This window comes from Paroedura picta, chromosome 4 (assembly GCF_049243985.1).
Source record: "Paroedura picta isolate Pp20150507F chromosome 4, Ppicta_v3.0, whole genome shotgun sequence".
Lineage (NCBI taxonomy): Eukaryota > Metazoa > Chordata > Lepidosauria > Squamata > Gekkonidae > Paroedura > Paroedura picta.
The window spans coordinates 95,900,313-95,914,905 of record NC_135372.1 but is presented as its reverse complement, the minus strand read 5'-3'; the positions used below and the strand labels follow the sequence as shown (position 1 = coordinate 95,914,905).

General features: G+C 42.2%; 1 protein-coding gene across 12 annotated transcripts in view; it reads left to right on the top strand.

The window, feature by feature from the left end:
- The window catches only part of GRM4 (glutamate metabotropic receptor 4), a 506,939-nt gene that overhangs the window by 367,485 nt on the left and 124,861 nt on the right, over positions 1-14,593 (top strand). For all 12 annotated transcript variants that reach the window (XM_077334409.1, XM_077334410.1, XM_077334412.1 and 9 more), the window contains one exon: positions 14,007-14,142. In XM_077334409.1, coding sequence (XP_077190524.1) covers positions 14,007-14,142 — 136 coding nt within the window. The remainder of the gene's footprint in view (positions 1-14,006; positions 14,143-14,593) is intronic.

The window sequence follows — 14,593 nt, the reverse complement described above, 5'->3', positions numbered from 1 at the left end:
CGGCTGCAGCCGTTTATTTTTGTGCCACCCATGAAGGGTTGGCCCTGCATGGTAAGTAGCCTGACCCCTCAGCTGTCTGGCTGCTTAACCCAAGGGACCTTGGAAGCCTTGGGCCCCACTCTATCCCAGCCAGGAGAGCAGGACCTCTGCGCCTGGAATCCCTCACAGGGAAGCAACCCCAATGAGGCCCACCAGGTGTCCACCTCATTTTGGTTCCCCGTAGATTGTTTGGCTAGGACCTCCTGGCCTCCCAGCCTGGTAGGCCGCACTCGTATGTCTGCTGGTCTCATTAAGGAGACCCCCAACCCCCAGGGTGTCCAGTGCACAAACTGGAGTCCATGACAACAGGCTCCTACCGTGCCTAAACTGACTGCGACAAATGTTAAACCACTACAACAAAAATTCCAAACGAAGCTCCAAAACATGGGAGGGAAGGAGGGAAGCAGCTCTGCTGTACAGCGTGGAAGAGGGCGGGATGGGAGCATGTGGCACCTATAAAGCAGCTGTGCCCCTGCATCCTGTGAATGCCAATTGCAGTGTGTGCACCCACCCACTCTGTTTTTGCCTTCAGGCCACCCCCCATGTCACCAACGGCGACCATGGTGAATCACGGCCACTAATTATTGAGATTTCACCAGGTGCCCTTTGGCATCATCAGTAAACAGTTGGTAATATTAGTAAGGTCTATGATCATATTCAGAACCCATTGCTTTTTGCTGTTATTATTTTCTCAGTTCTGGTTGAAAAGGGTCATGTTCTTCAGCTAAAGAGTGCTGAGGGATAGATCTCTGTAACAGTGGTGCTGTGTTAATTACTTTGACCTTTGCATAAGTGGGATTCCTTTTGTGGCTCCGATATTGCTATTTCACATGCAAATCAATGCCATCAATTATATCTGGAAGCTCCCAGAACATTTCATCTCTGCTTTTTACCTGATTGGCCTCTGCATAGAGCAGGAGTGGCTGGTATTTCTGAACAGAGCAAAGCAAACAAATGTTGTGGGTTGAGTCTCAGCAAGCCAGAACAGTTATTCATCCAATTTTCCTTTTGGTCTCTCTTCTTTGTAAAAAAAATAATTTTTAATTAGCTGCTTCCACAAACCCCCAGGAGTTGGCTCAGTGATTAGGTTTAAAGGTGCTCACTGTTATGGTCAGGAGGTCAAACTAATTCAGAAAGACTATGATAAAGTTGACTGTGGTGGAATGCACATCATACCCCATCTTCACCAACAAACACAGCCAGATCCTTTAAGGGGAGAGTGTAAAAACACTGAAGTGTATAGATTTTTTTTTTCATCCAGCAAATACATAGATTGTTTTTTTTTCTCTGTGAGGAACTTCTAGCAGGAGAGATCCATACCAAAGAATTGCATAGGAAAAACACAATAATTGTTGGCACTGTTATTCAGCAGAAATCAGCCAGGCAAAACCGCAGTAAGTTTGTGACCCCTGTGCCATAATTGTAGTTATGTCCATTTGAAACATGTCCCACTGTAAGGGCCAGAACAGCACAAGCAGATACATGTCTCATAGTTATTGCTTTGATTCATATTTCTGTAATCCTACTCCAATTGCACTGCTTATTAGATGCCACATCCCACTGAATGTAAGGTTTTACACTATGTAATCTTCCTTCAGCCTCAGTGGGAAAGACAGTCTACAAATTAAAAAATTAACAGGAAAAGATTAGCCTATCCTTTTTATAAGCAGCTCAGAACCCAAGGCAGGTAACAACAATGTCAAAATATTTGTAAAGTTACAATTAAAAAGCGGATACAAAACCCCATTAAACGAAGCTAATCTAGTTTATCCCCTCTTAAAAATGAGTATTCTTCTTTTGGCCAGGCTTGGGCTGCACCCAAAACACAGTTATTTCTATATTTTGCAGCCTCACCAGGAATCTGAGATGACAAGAGCCTTCCTTGATCTCTTCTGAGAGGCTGTACCAAAGGCATAGGACTTGTGCCCAGATGGCTGTCCACATGCTCTGGACAAGGGATTGTCTGGACAGTAGACCATGTGGGGAAGAATGAAACTGCTACACAGAAACATGCAGGGAGAAGCAGTGTATCAAATATGTGGACCCCAGGCTATGAAGACTTTAAAATAGTTGGTTAGTGAAAAGTAGTTGGTTAGTAAAAAGATCTCAAGCTATAGGATTGCATGGACTAGCCAGGGTGGACCTTGCTCTGCTCTTTCTATACCTCCATTCCAGAATCTTCCTTCCCCTGTGTGTCAGAGACATGATGAGCGTCATACCATGGACGAGAATGCTGGAAGGGAAGGGAGCATGTGAAGGGTGGGCGCTACTCAAACAAGAGCTATTGCATGCTCAATCAATGACTATCCCAGAAAGACGAAAACACTGCAGGAGCTCTAAGAAGCCTATTTGGATTAACAGAGAACTTCAAGAGGAACTAAGAAAGAAAAGGAAAATTTTCAGGAAATGGAGGGAAGGACAGAGCTCTAAAGAAGAGTACCTACAGGTTACTAGGCACTGTAGATCAATCATCAGAAAGGCCAAAGCAGAGAGTGAGCTAAGATTGGCCAGGGAAGCCCATTGTAACAAGAAAAGATTTTTCAGTTACGTGAGGAGCAAACGTAAAGTAAAGGAGGCAATAGGCCCACTGTTGGGTGCGGATGGACAAACTCTAACAGAGGATGTAGAGAAAGCAGAAAGGCTTAGTGCCTTTTTTACATCTGTTTTTTCCCACAGGTCAGAGTGTTTAGGCACATCTAGAGATGGCCGTAGCCAAAGGTTAGTGTCTGGGTGGCAGGTTAACATGGATAGAGAGGTTGTCGAGAGGCATTTAGCTGCACTGGATGAGTTCAAATCCCCTGGTCCAGATGAAATGCACCCGAGAGTACTCAAAGAACTTTCCAAAGAACTTGCACAACCCTTGTCCATCATCTTCGGAACCTCTTTAAAGACTGGAGATGTCCCGGAGGACTGGAAGAGAGCAAACGTTATTCCGATCTTCAAAAAAGGGAGGAAGGATGACCCGGGAAACTACAGACCAGTGAGTCTGACCTCTGTTGTGGGGAAGATAATGGAGCAAATATTAAAGGGAGCGATCTGCAAACATCTAGAGGACAATTTGGTGATCCAAGGAAGTCAGCATGGATTTGTCTCCAACAGGTCCTGCCAGACCAACCTGGTTTCCTTTTTTGACCAAGTAACAGGTTTGCTGGATCAGGGAAATTCGGTTGATGTCATTTACTTGGATTTTAGTAAAGGTTTTGACAAGGTTCCCCATGATGTTCTGATGGATAAGTTGAAGGACTGCAATCTGGATTTTCAGATAGTTAACTGGATAGGGAATTGGTTAGAGAACCGCACTCAAAGAGTTGTTGTCAATGGTGTTTCATCAGACTGGAGAGAGGTGAGTAGCGGGGTACCTCAGGGCTCGATGCTCGGCCCGGTACTTTTTAACATATTTATTAATGATTAATAGATGAGGGGGTGGAGGGACTACTCATCAAGTTTGCAGATGACACCAAATTGGGAGGACTGGCAAATACTCCGGAAGATAGAGACAGAGTTCAACGAGATCTGAACACAATGGAAAAATGGGCAAATGAGAACACGATGCAATTTAATAAAGATAAGTGTAAAGTTCTGCATCTGGGTCAGAAAAATGAAAAGCATGCCTACTAGATGGGGGATACGCTTCTAGGTAACACTGTGTGTGAACGAGACCTTGGGGTACTTGTGGATTGTAAGCTAAACATAAGCAGGCAGTGTGATGCAGCGAATGCCATTTTGGGCTGTATCAACAGGAGCATCACATCAAAATCACAAGATGTCATAGTCCCATTGTATACGGCACTGGTAAGACCACACCTGGAGTACTGTGTGCAGTTCTGGAGGCCTCACTTCAAGAAGGATGTAGATAAAATTGAAAGGGTACAGAGGAGAGCGACGAAGATGATCTGGGGCCAAGGGACCAAGCCCTATGAAGATAGGTTGAGGGACTTGGGAATGTTCAGCCTGGAGAAAAGGAGGTTGAGAGGGGACATGATAGCCCTCTTTAAGTATTTGAAAGGTTGTCACTTGGAGGAGGGCAGGATGCTGTTTCCGTTGGCTGCAGAGGAAAGGACACGCAGTAATGGGCTTAAACTTCAAGTACAACGATATAGGCTAGATATCAGGAAAAAAATTTTCACAGTCAGAGTAGTTCAGCAGTGGAATAGGCTGCCTAAGGAGGTGGTGAGCTCCCCCTCACTGGCAGTCTTCAAGCAAAGGTTGGATACACAGGGGCTTTTCGCACGCCTTCAAAATCGCACAATGGTTGCCAATTGAAAACGCTACTGATTTGCCGTTATGCACAACGTCGTTGACAAATATGTATAAAACATATAAAAATAGGGTTTAAAATTTCAACAAAATAATAAAATAGGCCATGGGGTTACATAACCGAACAGATCTTAAAATGATTAAATAAACTATAAAAGAAAATACAAGGTAGGCAGCATATTATAAAACCATCTTAGTTAAAACTATGGCAACTGAAATGGTTACGTCTGGGTCTTTGTCAGAGAGCATAAATTGCAAGGTCATAGATTTATTTACAGAAGGCTTGTTTTCCAGCAAAGCAACAAAACTGTCATCCCGACACTGCTCATATAAGGGGCAATCTAACAAAATGTGTGAGACAGAGTCAGGGCAGCCAGAACCACATGGACAGAGTCTTGCGTGGTATGGGATACGGTGGAATCTTCTCTCTAAGACCTTTGAGGGGAAAGCATTCATTTGTGCCAGGAGAAAAGCTCTTCTCAGGGGTGGGACATCAAGAAGATGCAAATATGTAAACACAATATTTCTCTGCATTGTTGTTGTTGTTATGTGCGAAGTCGTGTCCGACCCATCGCGACCCCATGGACAATGATCCTCCAGGCCTTCCTGTCCTCACCATTCCCCGGAGTCCATTTAAGTTTGCAATTTCTCTGCATAGTGATGCCAAAGAATGCTGGTGAGCAGACTTGAGGGTAGGTATGAGTTCCTGCTGCTCATGGTCTAGTATTCTCTGTTTAATAATCCGGAAGATACATTTTTCTTCCAGAGGTAGTAGGGAGTTCAGATCGATGCCAATGGAGACTAATTTTTGTTCAATAGCTTTGAACCATTGGAATTTAAGAGGGTCACATTTTAGACAAGTTAAAAGTCTGCCAGTTTCTACTCTAAAATAGAGTCTGACCCAAAATTTAAAAGTAGCTATCGAGGCCCTTGTCTCTGCCCTAATTTGGCCAAATTCTGTGCAAATGGCATGATAGGAGACACAATTGGGAACCCCTGCAATTTGTCTATAGAAAGCGGATTGAACACCCTCAATAGATTTATTAAAAGCAGGAACCCATAAGGGGCATCCAAACAGGAGCTGGGACATCACTTTGGCATTAAAAATTTTAATTGCTGCCGGAATAAATTGGTTACCTTTCGCAGAGAAAAAGAACTGTTTTATCAAGGAAGATGAGGATTTGGCCAGATATCAATCAAGCTCATTGGTAGTGGGAGCGCCAGTTCTGGTTATATTGGAAGGTAACACCTAGATACTTAAATGTTTTGACTTGTTCTATTGAAGTGCCTCCAATAGACCAAGTCATTCCTTCCCAGCTCTTAGAGAAAACCAAAACTTTCGTTTTACCATAGTTAATTACTAACTTATTATCTTGGCAATATTGGTAAAAGGTGGATAAGTACCGTTGTAACCTGTATATGAGAGTATTGTAGTATATGAGAGTATTGTAGTACTGTTGGCATACAACAACAAAGGAATATGCTGGGAACCAAGTTTGGGGGGATGGCCATTAATAGGTTCAGTTTTTGTGCTAAATCATTAATGAATAAATTAAACAACAAGGGGGTCAGAATACAGCCTTGCTTAACTCCAATGGTTAACTGAGATCTTAGATGTTAAGTCTCCCTTTGAAGAATACTGGACTTGACAGGAGGTGGACACAAACTTTTTGGATGAGAAACACAAGTCTCAGTTCCATACCCATTAATCGCAATTTATTCCAGAGCATATCCCTATCTATCTTATCAAAGGCACTTTTAAGATCTATAAAAGCTTTGTATAGCCTCTTACTATTTTGGGATGTATATTTCTAGGCCAGGCATGAGAGAATTAAACAATGATCTATAGTAGAGTTACCCTGCAAGAAACCAATCTGTTCAGGACCTATAATTCTTTGAGAGCGAGCCCAATCAGTTAGGCACCGTTCAAGATGTTTTGCATAAATCTTAACTATAATTGATAATAAACTAATAGGTCTAAAATTATTAGGGTCGTTATGGTCACCATTTTTAAACACAGGAACAATGACTGAATTCAACCAAGAACTTGGAAGAATCCCATGTAAATCAATTAAGGTAAATAAGTTGGCCAAAGGTGGAGCCCACCATTTAGGGATGCTTTTTGGAAGTTCAGCTGGTAGGCCTGGGGCTTTGCCTGTCTTAAGGCTCAGAATTAGTTCCTCTACTTTGTCAGGCAATACTGGGGACTCCTGCACACCTAACCACTACACCAAGCTGAACAAGAGTTTATCTTGTTCACTTGCACCTCTCCTTGATATATTGAGTAGCTCTTGTGACAAGATTCAAAGTGTCTTTTAATATTGTAATCCTTTAATTCTGAGATGGTTTCAAGACATATGAGGCAAACTGCTTTATCCTTGTTTAAAACAAAGAAGTACTCAGTAGCCCATTTGTCATTACAGACATGGTGCTCATCTGGAATTGTTTTCATTTCTTTGAAACAGAACTTCTTTTTGCAGACATCTTACAGGGTTTTTAGCACAGCAGCAATTGCAGAGTTTCAATGTTAACCTTGAATAAATAAAATATGAGTAATATACTTTTAGGGGCCTAACTCCTCCCCTTTCCATTAAATCCATTCCACTCTAGCTGCTATTATCTGGGGATTTTCAATTAAACTATGGCAAAGAAGAGAAGAAACCCTTGCCCCCCGCCCATCTACTACAATTCTCAGAAACACTGGGTTATATATACTGGCTAGGAACATTTTTAAAAAATGGATCGTGCATCTGGCTTACCAGTTGGTAGAGTTGCAATTCTAAATACATTGAATTCTATGAGATTTATTTCTTAATAAACACATTCCTTTAACGTTTAAATATGCACCTGCTAATATGTTTCAATTTTAGTATGTTTAAAATTAGGGGCCCTCCAAAAAAGGGTAAGTAGACAGAAACATTGAATGAGGGCAGCCTTCCACCTGGAATAGCAGATATGCCATTAAGTGGGCTTCAAATTATATGCAGAATGCACATAGACATCACTGCTTGCCAGCCAAGCCTCAAACATGAGAAATATAGTGGCATCCAGAGGGAGGGCAACTTGGCTGAGGGAAGATGTGAGAAGGGGAATGCCATAAGCTTCCCTACTAAGAGAGTACTCAAGGGTCCACTCACCGGTTCCTGCAATCACAGATGTATAAGTAGACTCCTAGCTGAGGTGAAGAAGGGTGGAGAAGCAGAAATAAGGAAGGCCAGAAGTCAAAGCATCCAGCTTTTGTTGGGGAAGGAAAAATGCTTTTGCTTACAGCAGCAATCTTTGGAAGCTACTAGCTTTGATGGGTGGGGCCTCTAGAAATGTTCAAAACACCTTGTTTTGTAAAAGCAGACCTGACATCTTCTGAACCCATTTACACAGCAGCTTTATCTTCCTTATATACATACATAGCTTAAACATGGTAATTCATGGAGAGGGGGAGTTAAAAAACTGAGTGGTATGAGTGCCTGAGCTTTGCTGGCTAGCAAAGCACCTAGAATGGCTAAAATTCTATTGTGGAGGATAAGAACAAGACGGGGCCGACAGAAGGAACCATGGAGACCAAAGCAAACAATGTTGCTATTGTCTTTTTTGCAAGAAAGGGGCAGGATGAACAGCAGTAGATGGTGCCTATTGAGGCAGGAAGAACATTATGGGTCTGAGGGAAAATGCCCTGAGGGTGAAAGCTGCGGACAAACAGGTTGGAGGTCTGCACAGAAAGAAATTGGGGGCTGCGGGTGGCCCATGGATCTCAGGTTGGGGACCCCTGATCTAGAAGGAATTGACACACACAAGCTTTATTTACATAAGTCTTGTCCTGCAGGAAGACTGAAAGAAATTTCCTATGAGAAGTTACACAAGGAGGCCATTCCAAGATTATATATGATATTGAATCAGGCAGACCCATTCCACAAGGACACAGTCACTCATGGGAACTGATGCAATGGTATCTCTCAGATAAGTCCTTAGATGAAAATGCATTAGTATAAACCCACATAAAAGCCCCATGCTGGGAAGGAACACCCAGGGTATAGAAATAGTGGGCTATTTTCCCCAACTGTTTTTGTAGACCAATTTTGAAAGCAGAACAAACTGCTGGCTGGCAAGGAAAAAGTTTATGGTGCCCATGAACTAATAATCTCTGTTTAATAAGGTGGAAAAAGATATGATTGATCAGAGGACTGTAGGAGGTCTAAATCATCCCAATTTGATTGAGTTTTAACTAATTTACTGAAGGTCATACAGCTGTGTATGGGTCACTTAGGAAATGGTTTAATAAGCTTCCTGACTCTGAACTAAAATTGACTATTTTTGGTCAATACTTAAACATTAAGACTCAGGCTCTGGTCTCAATAAAATTTTGTCCTAGTTGTGAACTGATTGAAAAATCGGAAACACAATTGGGGGCATCCAATATTTGATGAAAAAAAGGTAGCCTGAATGGTTTCAATCCTATTACCAAGGAATTTGAAAAATATAACTTGCTTGATTCCTTCCCTCCCCCCTATGTTCCAATTCAGGGGTGCCAACTCTTAGACCATTTATGCACTGGAGGTTTCATGCTGGGATGCAGGTTTGAATTTTAGTCATGGCAGATTGCCTCACCTCTTCCTGCACCCACATGGGGGGTGCATTTGGCTTGGTGCACCTCATCTGCCCCCAATTTGTGCTCCTGCACGTAAGCTGGGGCAGTGAGGTTCCAAGTGCGTAAACTGTCTTAGAGAACATAGCCTGTTATCCTGATAATATTGATGAAATGCTTCTAAGTATCTTTGAAGCCTTATTCTTTTACAAGAAAGTATAGTAACATACAACAGGAGTGGCATTTCTAGCATTCCTAACGTGGGAGGATGGCCATTTACAGATTTAAAAAAATGTGGGAGATTGCTTAGAAATAGATTTAAAAGATGAGATACAGCTTTGTCTGTCACCTTTAATAACCAGTATTTTGAATGTGAGGTGAACCTTGATTGTATATTTAACTTGGTAAGTAATATCAGTATAACATTCCTTTGAAAGAAATGTAATCGAGAGCCAATTCCTAATTTTCTTATCTTATCCCACAACAGATAATTAGGGATTGAGTCAAACACACTTTTTAAGTCAATGAATACAACATATAGTTTACTTCTGCCTGAATTCAAATATTTATCTGCTAGAAAGGACAGAGTAAGACAATGATCTAAGACAGATTTCCCTTTGGAAAAGCCTATCTGTTCTGGGCCAATAACATGATATGATTGCTTCCAGTCAAGAAGAAGATGCTTTAAATATTTGGCATACCATTTGATTATAATAGATAAAAAATTAATAAGGCAAAATTGTCAGTCTGATCAGCACTGCCTTTTTCATGTATTGGAAAAAATAATAGAAAAATATTTAATCATGGCATTGACAGACATTGTCCCAAACTGCTACACAATAGTAAAAAGGTTAGCTAATGATTGAGCCCACCAGTCAGCATGTTTTTAAAAATATGCATGCAAGAAGGCCATTGGGGTCAGGAGCTTTACCAGACTTTTGCTCTGTTATCTGATCTCCAACTTCCTCAGGGCTAAGAGGGGGCCAGCTAAGAATATTTAAAGCATGACATCATGAACCTTAGCTAGGGGGGCAGTAGAGTCCCTCAAAATTGCTATAAAATGATTAATCCATAATTGAGTGGAATAGAATAATTCAAACTGATGGAATTATTGCCAACCGTGCTCGAAATTACTTTCCAAAAGGCTTGATTGTTCATAGATTTTATAACATGGACCGGGTGGTCCCATTCGCCCTGAATAGATGGTAAGATCTTTATAATCTAAATAAATATTTAACTTGTTTATGTCTTTTGATTGTCTAAACTCATATATTTTCCTTAATCGTTTTTCTCTCTCTGGAGCAGTCCTTCCTTATCAAAACATATCAAAACATACTGGAGTGGCTAAAGGTTTTGACATAGTACCACAATGTAAGATTATATTAGAATATGCTACAAAAGCCTCTTCATAAGAGCATCCCTCAATAAGAGGATATCTAAGGTCTAGCATCAAGGATGAACTAAAAAAGGAAGCAAAGTCTCTTTCAAGAATTGGGGACCAGCTTATTTGCCTTATAATGCTGTCTAGATCATGTTCAGATTGAGGAGATTCAGTTATTCTTCCTTCCTGCTTGCATTGGAGCATAACTAACAAAGGCAATTGGTTGCTTTTAACACACGTATCAGTATCAAAATAGCTGAAGTCAGAGGGCAGATTTGGGGAGAATAGACAATAATCAGCTACACTACTGCCACATTTTCCTGGGCTCCAAGATCACTGCAGATGGGGACTGCAGCAAAGAAATTAAAAGACGCTTGCTCCTGGGGAGGAAAGCTATGGCAAATCTAGACAGCATCCTAAAAAGCAGAGACATCACCCTGCCAACAAAAGTGCGTTTAGTCAAGGCTATGGTCTTCCCAGTTGCAATGTATGGCTGCGAAAGTTGGACCATAAGGAAGGCCGAGCGTCAAAGAATTGAGGCTTTTGAACTCTGGTGCTGGAGAAGACTCTTGCGAGTCCCTTGGACTGCAAGGCGAACAAACCGGTCAGTCCTAGAGGAGATCAGCCCTGACTGCTCTTTAGAAGGCCAGATCCTGAAGATGAAACTCAAATATTTTGGCCACCTCATGAGAAGGAAGGACTCCCTGGAGAAGAGCCTAATGCTGGGAGCGATCGAGGGCAAAAGAAGAAGGGGACGACAGAGAATGAGGTGGCTGGATGGAGTCACTGAAGCAGTAGGTGCAAACTTAAATGGACTCCAGGGAATGGTAGAGGACAGGAAGGCCTGGAGGATCATTGTCCATGGGGTCGCGGTTGGTCGGACACGACTTCGCACATAACAACAACAACAACTGCCACAAACTAAGTAAAATGAAAACTTGTTTCTGGTTGTAAAGTATGTGTTACCATTTAGGATTATAATATTATGAGGTATACAATAGTCAACTAATCTAACACCAAGTATAAAATCCTTGGAAGTGTAAGGCATAGACAAAACTGTTCTTCTTCATAACCCAACTGGGAAATAATATTTTGATTGTCAGCTCCTATTTGAGTGTTAAAATCACCTAGGAGCAAAACTTGAGCATGTGGGTATTTTTTAGATATAGAGTGAATTCAGAGTTCCAAAGTGGCTTACAAATATCTTTCTCTTTCTCTCCCCACAATAGACACTCGATGAGATAAGTGGGACTGAGAGAACTATTCTGTAAGAACAGTTCTAAGAGAATTTTGACTGGTCCAAGGACATCCAGCTGGCTGCATGTGAAGGAGTGGGGAATCAAACCCAGTTTTCCAGATTAGAGTCTGCTACACTTTAACCACTATACCATACTGTGAAGACATCATGAGTTGGCTGAAAGTCAATTACTTCAAGTGTAGGCTCCCTGTGTAGGCTCCCTGTTTGAGAAAGTACCACCATGGATCAGCTCCTGGTATACTTGGAGGAGACTTTGGCACTTGATCAATTCCATCTTGGACATGGAGTGGAGATGATGTTGATCGTCCTGATGGATAGCCTCAGGCATTAGTTGGGCAAGGGTAGTTCGGTGCTCCTCATTTTATTAGGACTGTTGGCAGCATTTGACATTGTCGACTATGAGTTGTTAGCCCACCATCTTGCCAGGGCTGAAATTTGAGGGACAGCCCTTCAGTGGCTTAACTCTTTCTTTAAGAACCATAGACAGAGGGTGACAGTTGGGGAGAATCAATTTCATTGTTACAAACTTCCTTTCAGAGAATCACAAAGTGTGATACTCTCCTCCACATGTCTACATGCACCCTCTGCCCCAATTGGTCTTGAGTTTCAGGCCAGGCTGTCACCAATATGCAGCTCTATCTCTTAATGGACAGACACCCTGACTCCCCCCTGAAAACATTCACCAGATGTTTGGAAGAGGTGATGGTTTGGCTCAAGCAGAGTTGCCTGAAACTCAACCCTTCCAAGATGGAGGTCCTGAGGCTGGTAGGAAGGAGTCAGATCAGGAAGTGTGCCTCCCCTGCCTGGGAGGGGTGCAATTAGAGATCTCACTCTTTGCCAGGGGGTGACCTTAAATGCCTCCAAATCAATGGAGGTGCTGGTCATGAGAGTAGCCCAACTGGTGTTTTTCCATCTTTCCCAGGCCAGGCAACTAGCAGCATATCTGACCCCAGAACACCCAGCCACTGTGATCCATGTGATGGTCACCTCCAGGTTAGATTTCTGTAACTCCCTCTACACTGGCCTGCTCTTGTTTCTGACCCAGAAACTACAGCTGGTACAAAATGCAGCTGCTAGGGTTTCACAAGAACACCTTGCTTGTGCTGAGGCAGCTGCATTGCATTTGTTGCCAGTGGAATTCCAGATCAGGTTCAAGATACTGATCTTAGCCTTTAAGACAAGTGGTGGTCTGGGCCCAGCATATCTGAGGGACATATGAAAAAAGAGGAATCTTTGTTATATTGGCCTTAAGTAATATTCTCTTTAAGTGCTCTTTGTTATACAAGTAAATTAAATCCTGCAACGAGGCCAGTGTAATTTCTCTTGACTCAGAAAAGTAGGAAATGACTAATACTTATAAGTGATGCAGGCATTTAAAATATGAATCAGTCAGGGAATGGTAGTGTAAGATTCCAGCAGTGTTTGTAGATGCATGGACAATGAATAGTATGCTTAAGAATGCATTGCTTCATTTGACACCTGGAAAACTTGGATGGCGCTGTAATAACCCTCAGGGGGAGTCTCCCAGAACAACAATGCTGCTGTCTACACAGGGGATGAACTGTCTACTTGAGGTGATCCGGGTTTCAGGATGTGTAGCCTGATGAGCTGCTTCCCAGAGTACTCTTTGTAGCCTGATTTGATGCATGTTGGCTGGGATTAAGATCTCACACAGGTCATAGATACAAGAGATGTTTTACAGGGCAGAAAATCTTCCGAAACTGATCTGGCAGTCCAACAAGGAAAAAGAAACAGAACTGAATTTTTCATATTGATTTGAATTAAAAAGCCAAGTCTGTTGACTATAGGCTTCCATAAACTAATGAGTTATTGAACAATCAGGTGATATTAGAGTTGCAAGGTCCCACCCTTTGGAAGGGTGTGTATGCTGGGTTTACAGATCCAGGCTGGGAAACTCCTGGAGATTTGCGGATAGAGCCTGGGGCAGACAGGGATCTCAGTGGGATACAATATCATACCCTTCAAAGCATCCATTTTCTCCAGGGGAACATCCCTGTAGTCTGGAGATGATTTCAGGGGATTCCCAGGTCCCTCCTAGGTGATAGGTATGCATGAATAAATCACCCTGAATGAATGAGACTCACAAACCAATATAGATCTTTTCTGTGGGATAAGAACCCCTTATGTCTTCTCTTTTAGGATTTCCTGCCATTTTATGTTGCTTTCAATATTTCAGCCACCACTGTAGCCATGGATGAACAACTTGGAGTTAGTTGATTCACATAGGCATGCTCATCACTTGATGTCAATTTTGTTTTTTCCAGTGTTCGAACCACAGTTGCTTCTATCCAAAAACAAAACAAAAGATGAAAAAGGTTATGAAAAAGGGACCTTGAGTGATGTCAGGATGTGACTCTGGTGGCTTTCTTGAGCCATCCCTGGCAATCTGTGGCAGAGGAGCCTAGGAGCTGGGTTACTTTGGTGCTTCAGTTCAAAGGTTTCTCTGACGTTGTTTTTTTATCTGACCATAGGGAGTATGTGTGTGGCACAATCAGTCAAGATCCCACGGGAACCCAGGGCAGGAGAGTTTGATAAGATCATTCGGCGCCTCTTGGAGACATCCCATGCTCGAGCTGTCATCATCTTTGCCAATGAAGACGATATCAAGTAAGAGGGTAATAGTCTGGTTCTGAGGGACTGTGTGGGAAGGAGAGAATGAGAGAAGGGTAAGGAGATGGGAGAAGAGACATTAACCAAAAGCTCCTAGGATGCCTGGCATGACACAGCTTCATGGTGTGCTCATTAATGTGAGTGTATGCATTAATGAATGATGGGGTGGGATATCTGTGTCACTCTGTCTTCATTGTTCTGCCTTTTCACCTTTTCTGTTCTTAGCATTTCTACCTTTGTATAGCTACACACTGCATAACACTACTGAGCCGGTCTCAGGAGGGTGGTTTAGAATTATTATTATTATCATTATTATTACTATTATTACATGCCTTTTGCACTTTAAGCCATTTGGTGCACATATAATCCATATCAGGTGAACCTGAGGTATTCTTGAACTCTAATATTCACATTGCACCCAAGTTCAGCCTGCACTGATTCCTTACCC